This window comes from Camellia sinensis, chromosome 11 (genome assembly GCF_055761805.1).
Source record: "Camellia sinensis isolate YWXY chromosome 11, ASM5576180v1, whole genome shotgun sequence".
NCBI classification, from domain to species: Eukaryota; Viridiplantae; Streptophyta; class Magnoliopsida; order Ericales; family Theaceae; genus Camellia; species Camellia sinensis.
The window spans coordinates 23951658-23967588 of NC_138971.1; the positions used below are offsets into that span (position 1 = coordinate 23951658).

The 15931-nt window shown below is 34.3% G+C and overlaps 1 protein-coding gene across 1 annotated transcript; it reads right to left on the reverse strand.

Moving 5' to 3' along the window:
* Nucleotides 1-3917: 3917 nt before the first annotated feature.
* Nucleotides 3918-15671, reverse strand: LOC114257886 (protein NRT1/ PTR FAMILY 8.3). Its single transcript, XM_028197709.2, has 5 exons — nt 15499-15671; nt 12933-13038; nt 12632-12849; nt 6120-6676; nt 3918-4793 (listed from the first exon to the last, which is right to left on the reverse strand). Exons 1-5 carry the CDS (start codon nt 15559-15561, stop codon nt 3971-3973), a joined length of 1767 nt encoding a protein of 588 aa, XP_028053510.1. The 5' UTR covers nt 15562-15671; the 3' UTR covers nt 3918-3970.
* Between the last annotated feature and the right edge of the window lie 260 nt (nt 15672-15931).

Below are 15931 nucleotides of genomic sequence, written 5' to 3' on the forward strand. Positions count from 1 at the left end.
ATAACATGAATTAAAAGTAATTTTAATTATTTTTTTTATTTTTATTCATTTGGCAAATAAAAATATGTAAAAGCAAAAGTTACGCAAAAAATATTTTAAAATGTAATATATAAGCATCATATGGATGTGAAGGTAGGAACCAATAAAACTAAGGGTAAATTACAAATACACATCTGAAGTTTGCTTAAAATATAAATTGTTCCTATAGTTTGAAAAATTACAAATACCTCCTTATTAAAAAAATTTATTTAATAGAATTAGCTAAAAAAATGAAATTCATAATTGCTCTCCTATACAATAATAAAATTATCTAAATTATTAATTGAAACATATTTTTACCATCATTAAAAATTATTAATTGACTTGATGATTTATTAATAAAAGGGGCGATCTGTTAAGAAATTAAAAACCTCAGGGGTGGAATGTAATTTTCAAAACCACAAGAGACGATTTGTATTTTAATCAAATTTCAAGAGGTGTATTTGTAATTTATCCTAAAACTAAAAGACTGACTTGGGTGTGCTTATGCAACAATTATATATAGATAGTTACAAATGATTCAGAATGTATTTAATTTAGAGAGAAGGGTAATTTGGTAACTAAAACATTTCGTGTATTATATGGCTAGGTAATTCTATTTATACACCATAAATTGTCTCAATACATATCATTAAAATATTAAATTTATATTAAAATAATATCCTTAAATAAAATGATTATTAATGACAATAATGGTGTGTATTCTACCAATCCAAGTATTCCTACATCAAAACAAAACACTCTTTACACACCATCAAAAGGTTAAAAATATCAAAAGTGCGAAATAAGTAATGGTATGTACTGAGAGAATTTTTAGCGTATAAATGGAATTTTCATATATGGCCTTATATGCTATTAGGCTTCAACATACTAACTTGAGCCTTTGTTGTAAATCTTTGGGCTTCAAGACACCAACTTCAATATTTATTTATTTTATTTCAAACTTTATTTTACAAAATAAACCTAAACTAAAACTAAACTAATAAATGAAACGAAATTTATAGAAGTATTGTACTAGAAAGAAAAATGAAATGAATTATATATAAAGAGTAAAGTTAGGAATAGTAATTTTTGTGCCAACTAACAAACAAATAGTGTTTGTAACATATTACCCTTTTATGTCTTAGTTACTATGTTACGGTATACTAATCAGTGTTTGTAATATTATTGTTATATAAATAGGATGTTACTATTGGCACCTGTCAAAATTCTTTGGACCCCTCATTTTATAATTTTTTTTATTACAATTATACCGTAAAGTAAAATTACATTAAAAGACATTATTAAATGGAACACCCACCTATCAAATAAGAACTAATACTCTATAATATTGGACACCCACCCCCACCTCAACCCCCAACTCCAACTCTAACTCCAACTCTAACTATATGTATTCTATGTTCGTATACCCTAAACCTATTACTTTTCATAATCAACCAACATAAACTCTAAATCTATTATTTTTCATAATCATCTTAAATCCTGAATCTTCATCACCATTATCAACCCTATTGAACTTGAAAGTTTTGCTTCAAGTATAACATATACTTCATCACTTATTTCATTGTGTAGAGCAATAGAGGACGATGACAACAATTCTAGTGAGACCGGCGTTCCATTGGTAAGTTTATTTGTCTTGTATTAACATTCTCGGTCGTTTTCGATCGTTTTCATTCGTTCTTGTTTTGTTCAAGCTGTTCGGTACTGGTTTGCCGACTGTTAGGATTATGTTCGGTAATACAGTATTGAATATAATCCTTTCATTCAATACATAAGTTCCGAACATTAATACAGATAGTCAGTACTGTTAAACCGAATATTATCTTTTATTTTCGACACTGTTGAACTGAACAAAACCATTAGTTTCAGGACTGTTGAAATGAACATCATTTTTTCAATTTTGAAATTACATTCACACGTGTTTTCAGGGTGATGCTTCGACTAGAGGCAGTAAGGTTGATTCAGAACTTGTAATGGATTATAGTAATGAATTTGTTACTCATGAGGTGAGTCTATGATCGTTTTACAAATAATGTACCTCTTTTATGTGCAATAATTAGTTAGTTTAATTTATTTATTTCAGATATTCAAGAGTCGAGATGAGTTAATTCGATGGGCACATCAAGTTGGAAGAAGAAATTGATTCATTATTGTCGTGCAGAAATCAGATGGAGGTGGTATTCGTGGTAGGAAGCCAAGACTTAGCTTAGCTTGTGAGAGGGGTGGATCTTATAGGGACACTTGAAAAACATAGCAGGCCTAAGACAAAAAAAGCAAGACTGAAAATGTGAATTAAATTATCTGGTTTGTTGCTGCCCTGTTTGTCTCCTCTTTCCTTTTTTTTTTCTTTTTTTTTTTTTTTTTTTTTTGCAGAAAATTCAAATATAAGTTTTTTATGTGGAAGAAAATTCAGATGTAATAGAAGTCTAAATTTTCATTTTCTTACTTCTTACCCACCAAACAAATATAAACTTGGAATTTATTCAAAATTCTGCGAATAACTCTGGCAATGTTGTGTGCTAAGTTAGACAGCAGTACAAAAAAGCTAAAAATACTTCTCAAAAGATCAGTCATGCCAATGAAAAACATTTGTTAGAGATTTCAATCAACCATTAGACCTAAACAAATTAGCCAATGTATGTAATTGATCTTTGAAGAGTCAGTCATTCAACGGTTTGTCTTACAAAATCCTCATCCTCAGCATGATGAGTTTAAATCTTACCAATTGCCGGAAGAACAGCACACACACACACACACACAAAAACAACAAGAACAACAACAACATACAAACAAACAAAATTTAAAAATAAAAAATATGAAAAATTATGAAGAAAGTGCTTCTAAAGCTTATTATAGAAAACAGAGGCAAAACCAATGGCAATGGCAATGCCTCACAACAACAGAAAATGGACAATTTTATACTATATATACAGTACAGACATAAAAACCTCACACTTAAAAAAATCAACTGGTCCCAACACTCCAAGACAAAGGATCAGCCAAACAAATTTTGTTCTCATCATGCACAAAGAAAACACAACCAAAATACCCAACACTCTAAGACAAAGGATCAACCAAACAAATTTTCTAAAAGACAAATGGTTCTAATATTTTTTTTTATATATTTTATTTCTAGTTGATATGTACACTTCTATTACATTATAATATTCAAGCCATCCATTAGATTATAATATTCAGACCTCTATTCCCAAAAAAATTTGAATTTTATGTGAAATCAGACCATCCATTACATTATAATATTCTCTCACAATTAGGGTCTTGTGTGGTGGTGATTTTGGTTGGTAAAGGGTTTTTGTTTGTGTGGTTATGATTAATTGAAGAGAAAGAAGAAGTAAATTATACCTTTGATGGTAGATGAAAAAGTCTACAGCTTGTCTTAGCACTGTAATGCCGGTTCGATTCAAAAGTTTTGAATTTCCACCAAACGAATTTCAGCAGCACTTGTAAGAAAAAGGAAAAAAAAGAAAGAAAAGGAAGAGCAATGTCCCCAAGTACTTTCAGCAGCACTTTGAATGGATTCAATCGGTGCGGAGAAGATGAATAGAGTAGATGGACGGTTAGGGAAGGAGAGATATGAAAAATTGGATGGGTGTGTATTTGATTGTGAAAATATCATAAATATGGGTAAATTTAGTAATAAGTGGGGGTGTCCAAAAATATATTATTAAAATTAAGGGTTTAGGGTTGGGGTCCAAAAAAATGGAGGATCTAAAAAATTTTGACAGGTGCTAATAGCAACACTCTATAAATATCCTAGTCCTAGCATTAGTATGAGAACATTGACCATGTTAGGGCGATCCATCTTGATGACGAATTCCACAATAACGTGGCTTTATGGATTAGAAATCAAAACATTATTTTGGAAATAAATATCAATTAGAAATCTTATTCTCAGCACTAGTGGAAAAAGCTATGAAGTCTTTTTGAGTTTATACATTCTGGCACAGAAGACATAAACCAAGAAGTTTAAGAAGCTGAGTCCAGCCAACAGCCAGAAGAAATAATCAAGATGGCCTTCATTCAAGTTATCCGGTATCCATCCAACCTTCCCGCCCTCGGTTGTTATAGCTGTCACTACTGTAAGAATAAGAGAGATCAAGTAATTTCCCAACGAAAACAACATGAGCCAAAATGCAGTACACAAGCTACGCATGCCATCTGGCGACTGCTCGTAAAAGAACTCAAGCTGACCGATGAATGTAAACACTTCTGCAAACCCAAACAAGAAATACTGAGGAATTTGCCATGCGATACTAATTGGTACTGGAACATCTTCATCAACCAAACCAAGGGCTTTTGCAAGTGCCAACCTCTTCATCTCCAGCAAAGCAGCAGCAACCATGCTTAGTACTGAAATAAAGAGGCCGATTCCCATACGCCGTAAATTTGAAAAGCCTTTTTCCGAGCCAGTAAATTTCCTTGCAATTGGGACAAGAACCCAATCGTAGACTGGGATCCAGAAAATGACACTGATAACTTCAATTGTTGCAAGAGAGGCTGCAGGAATGGTGAAGGAGCCAATAGTCCTGTCCATCATCATCCCTTGCTCAACAAACATTGTACATATTTGTGCATAAACAGCACAAATGATAATTCCAGTAGCCCAAATTGGAAACATGCGGATCAATATTTTCAGTTCCTCCACCTGTGTTACAGTGCAAAGTCTCCACGGATTGGAGAAGTCCCCATCTTGGTTCTCAGCATCTGGGATTACTGCAGCTTTGTCGAGGCACCTATAGAACAGAAGAGTTTTAGGAAATAAATGGGTGGGAATTAATTATCATAAAGTAAAAGTCTAAAAGAAAAGATGACAGTACAATAGATAAATATAAGAATTCAGTTAGTTGATAACTTCAGATATAACAAGTCATTTTTTGGCAAGAGAAAACATGGTTAGATTTTAGCAAACTCTCATTTTTATCGCAGTTGAGGAGTCCAAGAACCAACCCCTCCTCCCCACTCTCCCCCAAACCCAACAAAAGGATCAAATTCTCATTTTGGTATGTGGTTTTGGTCAACTAGGAAACCAATAACTTTACTAAAAGGAAAAAAAAATGAAAAAAATAAAAAATTATTTGTGACATAGAGAAATGTTGGAAAAAACATAAAACTTACCCAAACGTATACAAGCGAACTAAATTCTTTCCCCACTACCAAAAAAATATAAAAATATGGAATGAAGGACATAAAAATAAGATTAAGAATTTAAGATTTGTTTAAATACAAAGAAAGGAACAATTTTAAGGAGATAAAATAGATTAGAGAACTTGCTATTACTTTGATCACACTGCTGCATCTTCCCAGCAATTTTCAATTGCCTTCCAATCCTTCCTCTTAGTCCATAGATGATAAGGATATAAAGCCAATTGCAATGAACAACTTGTAAGAGGACCCAGTGAAAGGAGGAATTCATAAAAATAACCATAGAAAGACCACTTCAAGATACTGAAAGACAAAGCGATTGCATTTCAGGTCCTGACATCTCAAATGAAATCATATTTTTGTAATCCCTGCTAAAAAATGCAATAACTTGTTCACGAAACCATGAATTTTGCATAACTCCTTAAATAATCACAATGAAAAAGAAATGAAAAAAAATAAAACAATCAACATATTTAAAAAGTGACTTCAACTAAACACATCAGAACTCCTATAATTACCTTCCCAGAAGATGTTTACAGAACCATAACAAAATAAACGAGGACACCTAACTGTGTATTCACACCCCAATTGAGATAAACCCACTAAAGGTAATTCAATAAACCTATTACTTAGTCTCAAAGTCTCAAGATTCTCAAGACATTCACAAGAGAGCATCATATAATCTCATTACTACCAGTATATGTAATTATGTTGGTGATCCTATTTACAGAACCAACATGTGTGCTCAATGCAAAATACATAAAAGTCATTGCTTATGCTAATACCCAAATACCCTATAAAATTCGCTTAAGGTGAAAATCAATAGACAAATATGCGAATAAGTTTCCAGATGAAAAAAGAAAACTGATAATAGATCAAAATAAATGGTTCAGAATTGAATAAATGAAAAAATTTACTTCAGATCATCGGTATGGTCAAGTTTTCTGCTTCCTTCAGTTGCTGAGGTTTTGTCTGGTGTTTCATACAGGAGACTACTGTCTGTAGGAACCTCCAAATTCCACTTGTGAAATGATGCAACCAAAACTTGGCAAATTCTGGTAAGAGGGCTACCCCCTGGCTTCTGAAATCTATACAAAGGAGTGCCTAAAAAGAAATTTGCAATGGCAGTGCCCATAAACAATGCAGAGATGCCAAAACCCAGGCCCCACCCAATATTTTCTTGAATCCACACAATTAAACTACCTGCTACAAGAGCACCTATATCGATAGAAAAATAAAACCAATTAAAGAAAGACCCCTTCTTTACCCTCTCTTTTGGATCGGTATCATCAAATTGACCCGCTCCAAAGGAAGAAACACATGGTTTGATCCCGCCAGTTCCTAGTGCAATCAGATACAGCCCAAAATACAATACCACATACTGAGCAGTAGTAGCTGAAGGGCATATGGAACCAACACATTCAGCTGGCTTAAGTGCAGGAACTGAGGCTGATATAGTCATTGTGCACATTCCCTGTACAAAATAATAAAGTTCACAAATGTAAGAAAGATAGAGATGAAATCCATTCCAGAAAATTTTGAAAGGACCGAACACATAAAAAGATTGATGGATCACAGTTAATAAGAAAACCTCTACAGGGACATGATCCAAATCACAACATTAGAGTCAATAAAAATTTCCTTACAGAACATTAAATTTGTCCAGAAATTTTGTTCTCACTTCTTTTCCTGTTTTATATTAAGTAATAAAAATACTTGAAAAAAAACATCGTAGAATTGAGAGTTATCAGAAAAGACTGAAGATAGGGTAAAACAAAAGCCTAAGTTCTTAAAAAGGCAGTCATCCAATCAAAAAAGCTTCATCATATGAAATTCTTCTCCATTCTTGATTTAATAAAATGTTCAGATTCTTTGTGCTTTAATCCTTGAAGATAATCCCCAGTTTAAGTGACATATGTAGCTCTATTACCATCGCACCATGCTGTTGGGAAAGTTGCAGAGTGCTAACTCATTATACTAGAAAGTTGAAACCACTAGTACCACTCAAGTCCATCATTCACGTGATATTGGACTAGATGATGGTTACAGCTAGGTATCTAAGGTCATAAATATAGAAATTAATTACTTTCTGCTGGAAATTTGTGTTAATAAGATAGTGGCATGTATATAATATGATAGTGGTAGATAGTAGTAATATATAATAGGTAAGTGGCATATAATGGGTTATAATGATGTTTGTAATATCTCCTATATAAGGAGTGTCATTTGGTCTTGTAAGATAAGAAGTTTTGAATATAACAGAAATATATTCCTTCTTCCTTATATTTTCGGAGTTCTTCTTCCTCATATTTTCTAAGTTGGTATCAGAGCAACAAAAAACACAGCAGCCCTAAAACCGTCATAGCCATGTCGGAAGTCATTCCGGTGAAAACGTCCAACTCTCACTCTGTCCAAATCACCACCATCCGCCTAAATGGTGATAATTTTCTCCGCTGGTCACAATCTGTCCGGATGTATATCCGTGGGCAAGGAAAGATCGGTTACATCACTGGTGACAAGAAGGCTCCTGCTGTTAATGATCCGCTGTTCGACAGTTGGGACGCTGAAAACTCCATGGTTATGACATGGTTGGTCAATTCCATGGAGGAGGATATAAGCTCTAATTACATGTGCTATACTACTGCACAAGAATTGTGGGATAATGTTAGTCAGATGTATTCTGACCTAGGAAATCAATCTCAAGTTTTCGAATTAACTTTGAAGTTGGGAGAGATTCGTCAAGGAGATGATTCCGTCACCAAATATTTCAATTCGTCGAAAAGGTTGTGGCAGGATCTTGACATCTTCAACACATACGAATGGAAATCGGTTGACGACTGCAACCACCACAAGAAAACTGTGGAAGACAGCCGTATTTACAAGTTTCTTGCCGGCCTCAACATTGAGTTCGATGAAGTGCGAGGAAGAATTATTGGTAGACCTCCTCTCCCATCCATTGGCGAAGTATTTGCCGAAGTTAGAAGGGAAGAGAGCCGAAGGAGCGTCATGCTTAAGAAAAAAGGTACTGGTGAATCAATTGAAATTTCTGCTTTAATTAGCAATGCTGCGGCCAACAAGGCTGCAAATTACCAGCGCAGGTTTGATGATAAGCCACGGGTCTGGTGTGATTTTTGCAACAAGCCTCGCCATACACGCGAAACGTGTTGGAAGATCCATGGCAAACCTGTCAACTGGAAAAGCAGCAAACAAGGAGAGAAGAATCGTGGCTTTCCTACCGCTAATGAAGCCGATTCAGGTCCCTTCAACAAAGAGCAGATTGATCAACTCTTAAAGCTGATAAAATCCAACTCCTCATCCGGTACTCCTAGTGTTTTGTTGGCACAAACAGGTAGAAATCCTAAAGCCTTCTCTTGCCTAAACTTCTCTCCGTGGATCATAGATTCCGGTGCCTCCGATCACATGACTAGTTTTTCCCATTTATTTAGTACCTATTTCCCTTGTTCTGGTCATGACAAAATCAGAATAGCCGATGGTAGTTTTTCACCTATTGCAGGAAAAGGATTTATTAAACTAACTGAGAAAATTAATCTCAATGCTGTTCTTCACGTCCCCAACTTAGCCTGTAACCTTTTGTCTGTCAGTAAACTATCTAAGGATTCTAATTGTCGTGTTACATTTTTTGAATCCCATTGTGAATTTCAGGACCAGAACTCGGGGATGATGATTGGGCGTGCTAGGATGCTTGAAGGTCTTTACTACTTTGATGAAGTACCTGTTAGTAATAAAAAAGCTCAGAGCTTTAATAGTACTAGTTCAATCTCTGTTCGAGAAAAAATAATGCTATGGCACTATAGGCTAGGGCATCCTAGTTTTCTTTATCTGAAACATTTATTTCCAGCATTATTTAAAGGGATTGATTGTTCTTCTTTTCATTGTGAAAGTTGCATTTTTGCAAAATTTCATCGCTCTACTTATTTGCCAAAACCTTACCAGGCTTCCAAACCTTTTTATTTGATTCATAGTGATGTTTGGGGCCCTTCTAAAATCACTACTCTTTCTGGTAAAAAATGGTTTGTTACATTTATTGATGACCATACCCGCTTATGTTGGATTTATTTGATGAATAAAAAATCTGACGTGAAAAATTTATTCACAAATTTTTACAATATGATTGAAAACCAATTTCAAACCAAAATTGGTATTTTACATTCTGATAATGGAACAGAATATTTCAATGAGCAGTTGGGTGAGTTTTTGAAAAAAAAAGGAATTTTTCATCAATCTACATGTCGGGATACCCCTCAACAAAATGGCATTGCAGAACGAAAAAATAAACATCTACTTGAAGTAGCACGTGCTATAATATTTTACATGCATGTTCCTAAATATTTATGGGGTGAAGCAATTTTAACAGCCTCTTATTTGATAAACAGGATGCCTACAAAGGTGTTAACATACAAAACACCTTTTGATTGTCTCAAAACTTTTTTTCCTGACACGAGGTTGTTTTCTGATTTACCTGCCAAAGTTTTTGGATGTATTGCCTATGTTCATGTTCCCAGTCAATTTCGTTCAAAACTTGACCCCCGTGCTATAAAATGTGTTTTTTTGGGTTATTCCTCAAACAAAAAGGGGTATAAGTGTTTCGATCCTCAAACCAAGAAATTTCATGTGAGTATGGATGTGTCATTTGTGGAAACAAAATCCTATTTCCCCAACACTTCTCTTCAGGGGGAGACAAGTGGAGTAGAAGACCGTTTTTGGGATATTTCTATCCCGCTCCCCAATGTCATTTATCCTACACAAAAACCACATCTGTCTGATAATGATCACTTAGGAGAACCAAGTTCTATGGTGCCTAGTCAAGAAGATTCTTGTTTAGGGGGAGAAGTACTACAACATGATCTAAATCCTGAGCTTCAGGTTTATACTAGGAAGCGATTTCATCTGAGGAATAATGACCCGAATGTTCATCCTAATGACCCGAATGTCCACCCGAGTTCTGGCATCGAAATTTTAGGTAATCCTATTCCTTCTATTTCCGACCTTGATGTTCCTATAGCAATTAGGAAAGGTGTCCGAAATTGTATTAAACATCCTATTGCAAATTACCTTTCCTATCAAAGACTGTCTAAAAACCATAGAGCTTTCACATCTAGGATTTCACACTTGTTTGTTCCAAGGAATATACAGGAAGCATTGGATGATCCGAATTGGAAATTAGCAGTCATGGAGGAGATGAATGCTTTAAGGAGAAGTGGTACTTGGGAGATAGTTGATCTACCCAAAGACAAGAAAACAGTTGGGTGTAAATGGGTGTTTACGATAAAATGTAACGCAGATGGAAGCGTTGAGAGATACAAGGCGAGACTGGTGGCTAAAGGCTTCACTCAAACTTATGGGATCGACTATCAGGAGACGTTTGCTCCTGTTGCTAAAATAAATTCCATCAGAGTACTGTTATCTCTTGCAGTAAATTCAGATTGGCCTCTACATCAACTTGACATTAAAAATGCATTTCTCAATGGTGATCTTGAAGAGGAGGTGTTCATGAGCCTACCGCCGGGATTTGAGCAGAGACTTGGAAGCGACAAAGTATGCAGATTGAACAAGTCATTATACGGACTCAAACAATCACCAAGAGCGTGGTTTGAACGCTTTGGGAAGGCAGTTATCAGTTGTGGCTTCTCGCAGAGTCAAGCAGATCACACAATATTTTATAAACATTCAAAAAACAGTAAAATTGCAATTTTGATTGTTTATGTTGATGACATCATTTTAACTGGTAATGATGAAGCAGAGTTAGCAGGCCTCAAAAAGAAACTCGCAAAAGAATTTCACATTAAGGATCTGGGAGCCCTCAAGTATTTCCTCGGAATGGAATTTGCAAGATCCAAGGAAGGTATATTCGTTAATCAGAGAAAATATGTTCTTGATCTCCTTGGAGAAACAGGTATGCTTGGTTGTAAGATGGTGGAGACTCCGATCGAGCCTAACTTGAAGTTACAAGCTGCTAAGGCTGAAGAAGTCAAAGAGAGGGAACAATATCAGCGACTTGTAGGGAAATTGATTTACTTGTCTCATACGCGGCCTGATATTGCCTTTGCAGTCAGCATGGTAAGTCAGTTCATGCACTCACCAGGGGCAGAGCACTTTGAGGCCGTTTATAAGATCTTAAGATATTTGAAAGGAACTCCAGGGAGAGGCTTACTGTTCAAGAAACATGGACATCTTCAAGTTGAAGTATACACAGATGCAGACTGGGCAGGAAGTGTTACAGACAGGAGATCAACATCCGGATACTGCTCCTTTGTAGGTGGGAACCTAGTTACATGGCGGAGTAAAAAACAGAATGTGGTAGCTAGAAGTAGTGCAGAAGCAGAGTTCAGAGCTGTTGCCCATGGAATCTGTGAAGTAATGTGGATTAAAAGAATTCTTGAAGAATTAAAGCTTTCTCACCCGACACCTATGAAGGTCTATTGTGACAACAAAGCAACTATATCTATAGCTCATAATCCAGTTCTACATGATCGCACAAAACATATAGAAGTGGATAAACATTTCATCAAGGAGAAAATCAATGCTGGCATAATCTGTATGACCTACCTTCCAACAGGTGAACAATTAGCTGATGTGCTAACAAAGGGACTACACAAGAAGCAATTTGATAAGCTGACTAGCAAGCTGGCTATGGAAGATATCTTCAAACCAGCTTGAGGGGGAGTGCTGGAAATTTGTGTTAATAAGATAGTGGCATGTATATAATATGATAGTGGTAGATAGTAGTAATATATAATAGGTAAGTGGCATATAATGGGTTATAATGATGTTTGTAATATCTCCTATATAAGGAGTGTCATTTGGTCTTGTAAGATAAGAAGTTTTGAATATAACAGAAATATATTCCTTCTTCCTTATATTTTCGGAATTCTTCTTCCTCATATTTTCTAAGTCTTTCTTATTAAAATGAAAAAAGATATAAAACAAGAATATTAAATTTCTTGAAACTCATAGAAAGTAGAAACTATTGTCTTTTGAGTAAAGAACGTCACAATCAATAACTTTTTGAAATATTAAACATATCTTAATTGTTTTACTAATGAAGGAAAAATTCCATCAAGTTTATCAAAACTCAAATAATCTTCCACCATAAATAAAAAATAAAAAATTGACCCCATAATAACTTCATTACCACCAACCAATAACTAAAAAAGTCATGCGCATCTAAAATGGACATGTCCCTGCAGTAGGGCACTATGGTTCCAACAGAAAGCTGTAGGTAACACATAATCAGAAGCTACAGAATCATTCAAATAACACACCTTCAGTCAAAAAAACTTTGAGAATGTAATGCATGTCCAACACAAAAGACCAAAGCAAGGATTAAAAGCTTAGGTGTTCATGTATCATTATCCATCCCTTCTTGAACTAAGTTTTTAGCACAGTGAAAACTTCAGTTCATACTTACTATAAAATATATTATGGAGAAGGCAGCAATTGTCCAATATCTTCCCCAATATGCATCTGCCAAGAGCGCTCCGATAAGGGGTGATATGTAGCAAGTGCCTGCCCAATTGGAAACATTTTTTGCAGCAGAGAAATTTCCTTCATGCATTGTTTGGGTGAGATAGTTGACAAGGTTAGTAGCAATCCCATAGTAAGCTAAACGTTCACAACATTCAGTACCTGTTTTAAATTTAAACATATTATGAGGAAATATGAACATTAGAAACGTAAAGAAATATAGAGAATGATGGAATAGGAACTACCAAGAATGAAGGAGCATGCTTTCCAATTTCCAGTGTTGCTCTTCAACACAGGTTGGCCCTTAATGTTAACCGAACCATCTCCAGTGTATGGCCCATTGCTTTCATTCTGAAGACATAAGAAGTAAGGCAGAAAGCAGAAACATTTTAGTATACAAACTTTGCAGAGTAAAACTCTCGTGCATGAGTACGGCTGGGTGGATTGTGTGTGTGTGTGTGTGTGTGAGAGAGAGAGAGAGAGAGAGAGAGAGAGAGAGAGAGTTTTGTCTTTTAATAGAAAATATCATTTTCCCTACCATTATGTAATCAAAATATTTGTATCTTTTTGTCAGTAATAAAGCAAAAAATTCATCCACATTTAAATAGATAAACACAATTAAGATAAAGTAGCTGCACAGAAGTCATTATTAACTTGGGATGGGGCTCAGGAACTTCCTGGAGTTCAACCAAAGTCAAGTAATTTATTTAACAGATAAAAAGAATTATCATTGGTTAAGCAGAAAAAATGAGCTACTCATGCCTCCATACTATCTCATTGAGCTAAGAAACCCCATGTTCTTTTGATAGGTAAGGTAAGAAACCCCACCTTAGAGCCTATATATAATTTGAAGAGTAAAAAATGTACTAGTTAGTCAAAAACCATAGAGTATCTTTTACTCCTAGCGTGTGAAGAATCTTTGGTCTACTCCTTTGATGTAAGAGTATGCTATAAAGTTTTATTTTGAGGCATTTTTTTATGAATATTGAAGGAGGACTTGAATATTAAGAAAAATATGTCATTTATATATTTTTCCATTCCATTATCGTTTGAGGATTGAAAATGTTATAATTCATATTGTGATTTGGATGGTGTTATTCAACAAATTTCTGGCAGTTAATATTTCTCAGAAAACTAGAGTAGCTGAACATAGAATGGTCACTTAGTTAAAAATTATAAAACTTTAATGCTATTTACAATTCTTCGTTTCCAGAAAATACTTCAAGAGGTCTAATGGAAAACACTATACTAGGACTCTTTCTTTCTAGGAGGTTATATAAGCATTTAGTTGAGTGAACAAGTTAAACTAGTGTTTCTTGGAGCTAAATTTGTTGTCCTAGTTACACACTAATGGTGAATAACTAAACAATTTTATTTTATTTTTTAATTCCCAAGTGTACACGCAAATTAGGATAACTGGACTATTGATTTCAACCAAAATGGAAAATCCACTCTCAACAAATTATCCAAAATCCCCAACATAGGCTTCCCATCTTTTGTCATATTGTGTTCTATGGCTACTACCCATTAATCATTTATTCATAGAACGAAGTCCAAAGTTTATGTTAGTGAGAGCAAAACAAGTTAAACAATTCTCCACATACAGATTGCAGAGGTCAATACAAGAAAACCCTGCCCATGAAAATTTAAAAAATGAAATCAAAAACAGTTTCAAAAGTTTCAAAATGACTAAAATGGCTTTCGATTTATAAATCCATAAAAAGAGTAAAAAATGCAAAAAAGTACAAAGCTCTATTAGATTAGAACCATTTCCACATAGACAAAAAATAAAATAAAATAAAATAAAAAATAAAAAATTCAACATCTCCCCAACTTCCATTTTTAATCAATACCCAACAAGATCAGCAATGTTAGTTAAGAATCAGATTATGAGGAACCCCCTGAAGATGGATGAAGAGTTTTCTTGGGTTGTTCAGCATAGGAATGGACAATCTTTTTCTCATTCAATTTACAAGCTATCATTTGCTGCCTCTTTATATCATGTTTGGATTAACAGGAACTCCAAAATTTTCTCTCACATTTATTCAAAGCCTGAGGCTGTTGTGGGTAAAATTGTTTCTAATTTTACAAGTATTTTGTGTTCTTGAAAAGTATATTGAAGATGCAAAGATGAATAGGCACCTTTGTAGCCTATGGGGAATTTCTACCAAGATTCTCAAGTCTTGATTGTTTGTATTTGTTTGATTTGGGGTTTTCCTGTTTGTTTGTAGTTTTGTGGAATAAAAGTAATATATGACAAACACAATGTTAACATGATTCGTTTCACAAGGTCTAGTACTATAACTGGATTTGGGATCAAATAATTTGCAAATTCCATATCTATATAAACTAAAAAATCAGTAGAAATTTGAATCATAACTTCTAAAGTTCAATCAGATGCCCCAAAAGTCCTACTAAATTGAAGTTAGCCTAACAATAAATTAGAATACAATTAGACCATGTTTGTTTGGGCGGACTGGATTAGCATTCCCATGACTAATAGTCCTAGGATTACGAATCCGTTGGATTATGTATCCTATCTTAATTAATAGTCAAGTTTAAAATAATTAGTCCCTAGTTTAACCAAATATCGGATTAATAATTTTATTGGACTATTAGTCCAATCCCAAGCTCATGTCCACCCAAACAAACATGGCCTTAGAGTTAACATCAAATTAACGCCTGAGTCGTCCTCAGATTATTCGCAAACTCAAAAACAAAAAATAAAAATTAGAAAATCAAAAACTAGAATTTCATACAGAATCAATCAATTCATAAATGATATATATGATATATATATATGGAAGTTACCTGTGGAAACACAGCTTCCATGAGCAATCTCTCCTCTAATCTCTCATCCTCCTGCCTACCCATGAAGCAGGAATCAACAACAATCTCTCTCTCTCTCAAACTCTCTCTCTAAATACATTAGATAGATAGATACAGGTTCCGCAGATAGAGGGGTGTACTTTAGTGTTAGTTACACTATTCAGTTTTCACACGTTATTTCTATTTGTGTAAATTACACCCACCTCCTTGAAGTTTAAAAAAATTACAAATCATTCTATTTTTTTACATAATTATATTTAGCATCTCTAAATATTATTTTTTTTATCAATAATTTCTTAGTTATATAAATAAATAAAAAATTATGTTGTCATCTCTTTTCTATTAAAATATATAGTATATATATTTATTTATTTTAGTGCCTATCCATTAGTGGTGCTCGCGGATCGAATCGAGT

What these genes read in the sequence shown, in the direction of transcription:
- LOC114257886 (XM_028197709.2), bottom strand. Translation starts at nt 15,561, where the DNA reads ATGGGTAGGCAGGAGGATGAGAGATTAGAGGAGAGATTGCTCATGGAA. An exon ending in AGCATGCTCCTTCATTCTTG is followed by an intron (nt 12,850 to 12,932) that starts GTAGTTCCTATT and finishes AATTTAAAACAG; the next exon opens with GTACTGAATGTTGTGAACGT. An exon ending in TCTCCATAATATATTTTATA is followed by an intron (nt 6,677 to 12,631) that starts GTAAGTATGAAC and finishes TATTTTGTACAG; the next exon opens with GGAATGTGCACAATGACTAT.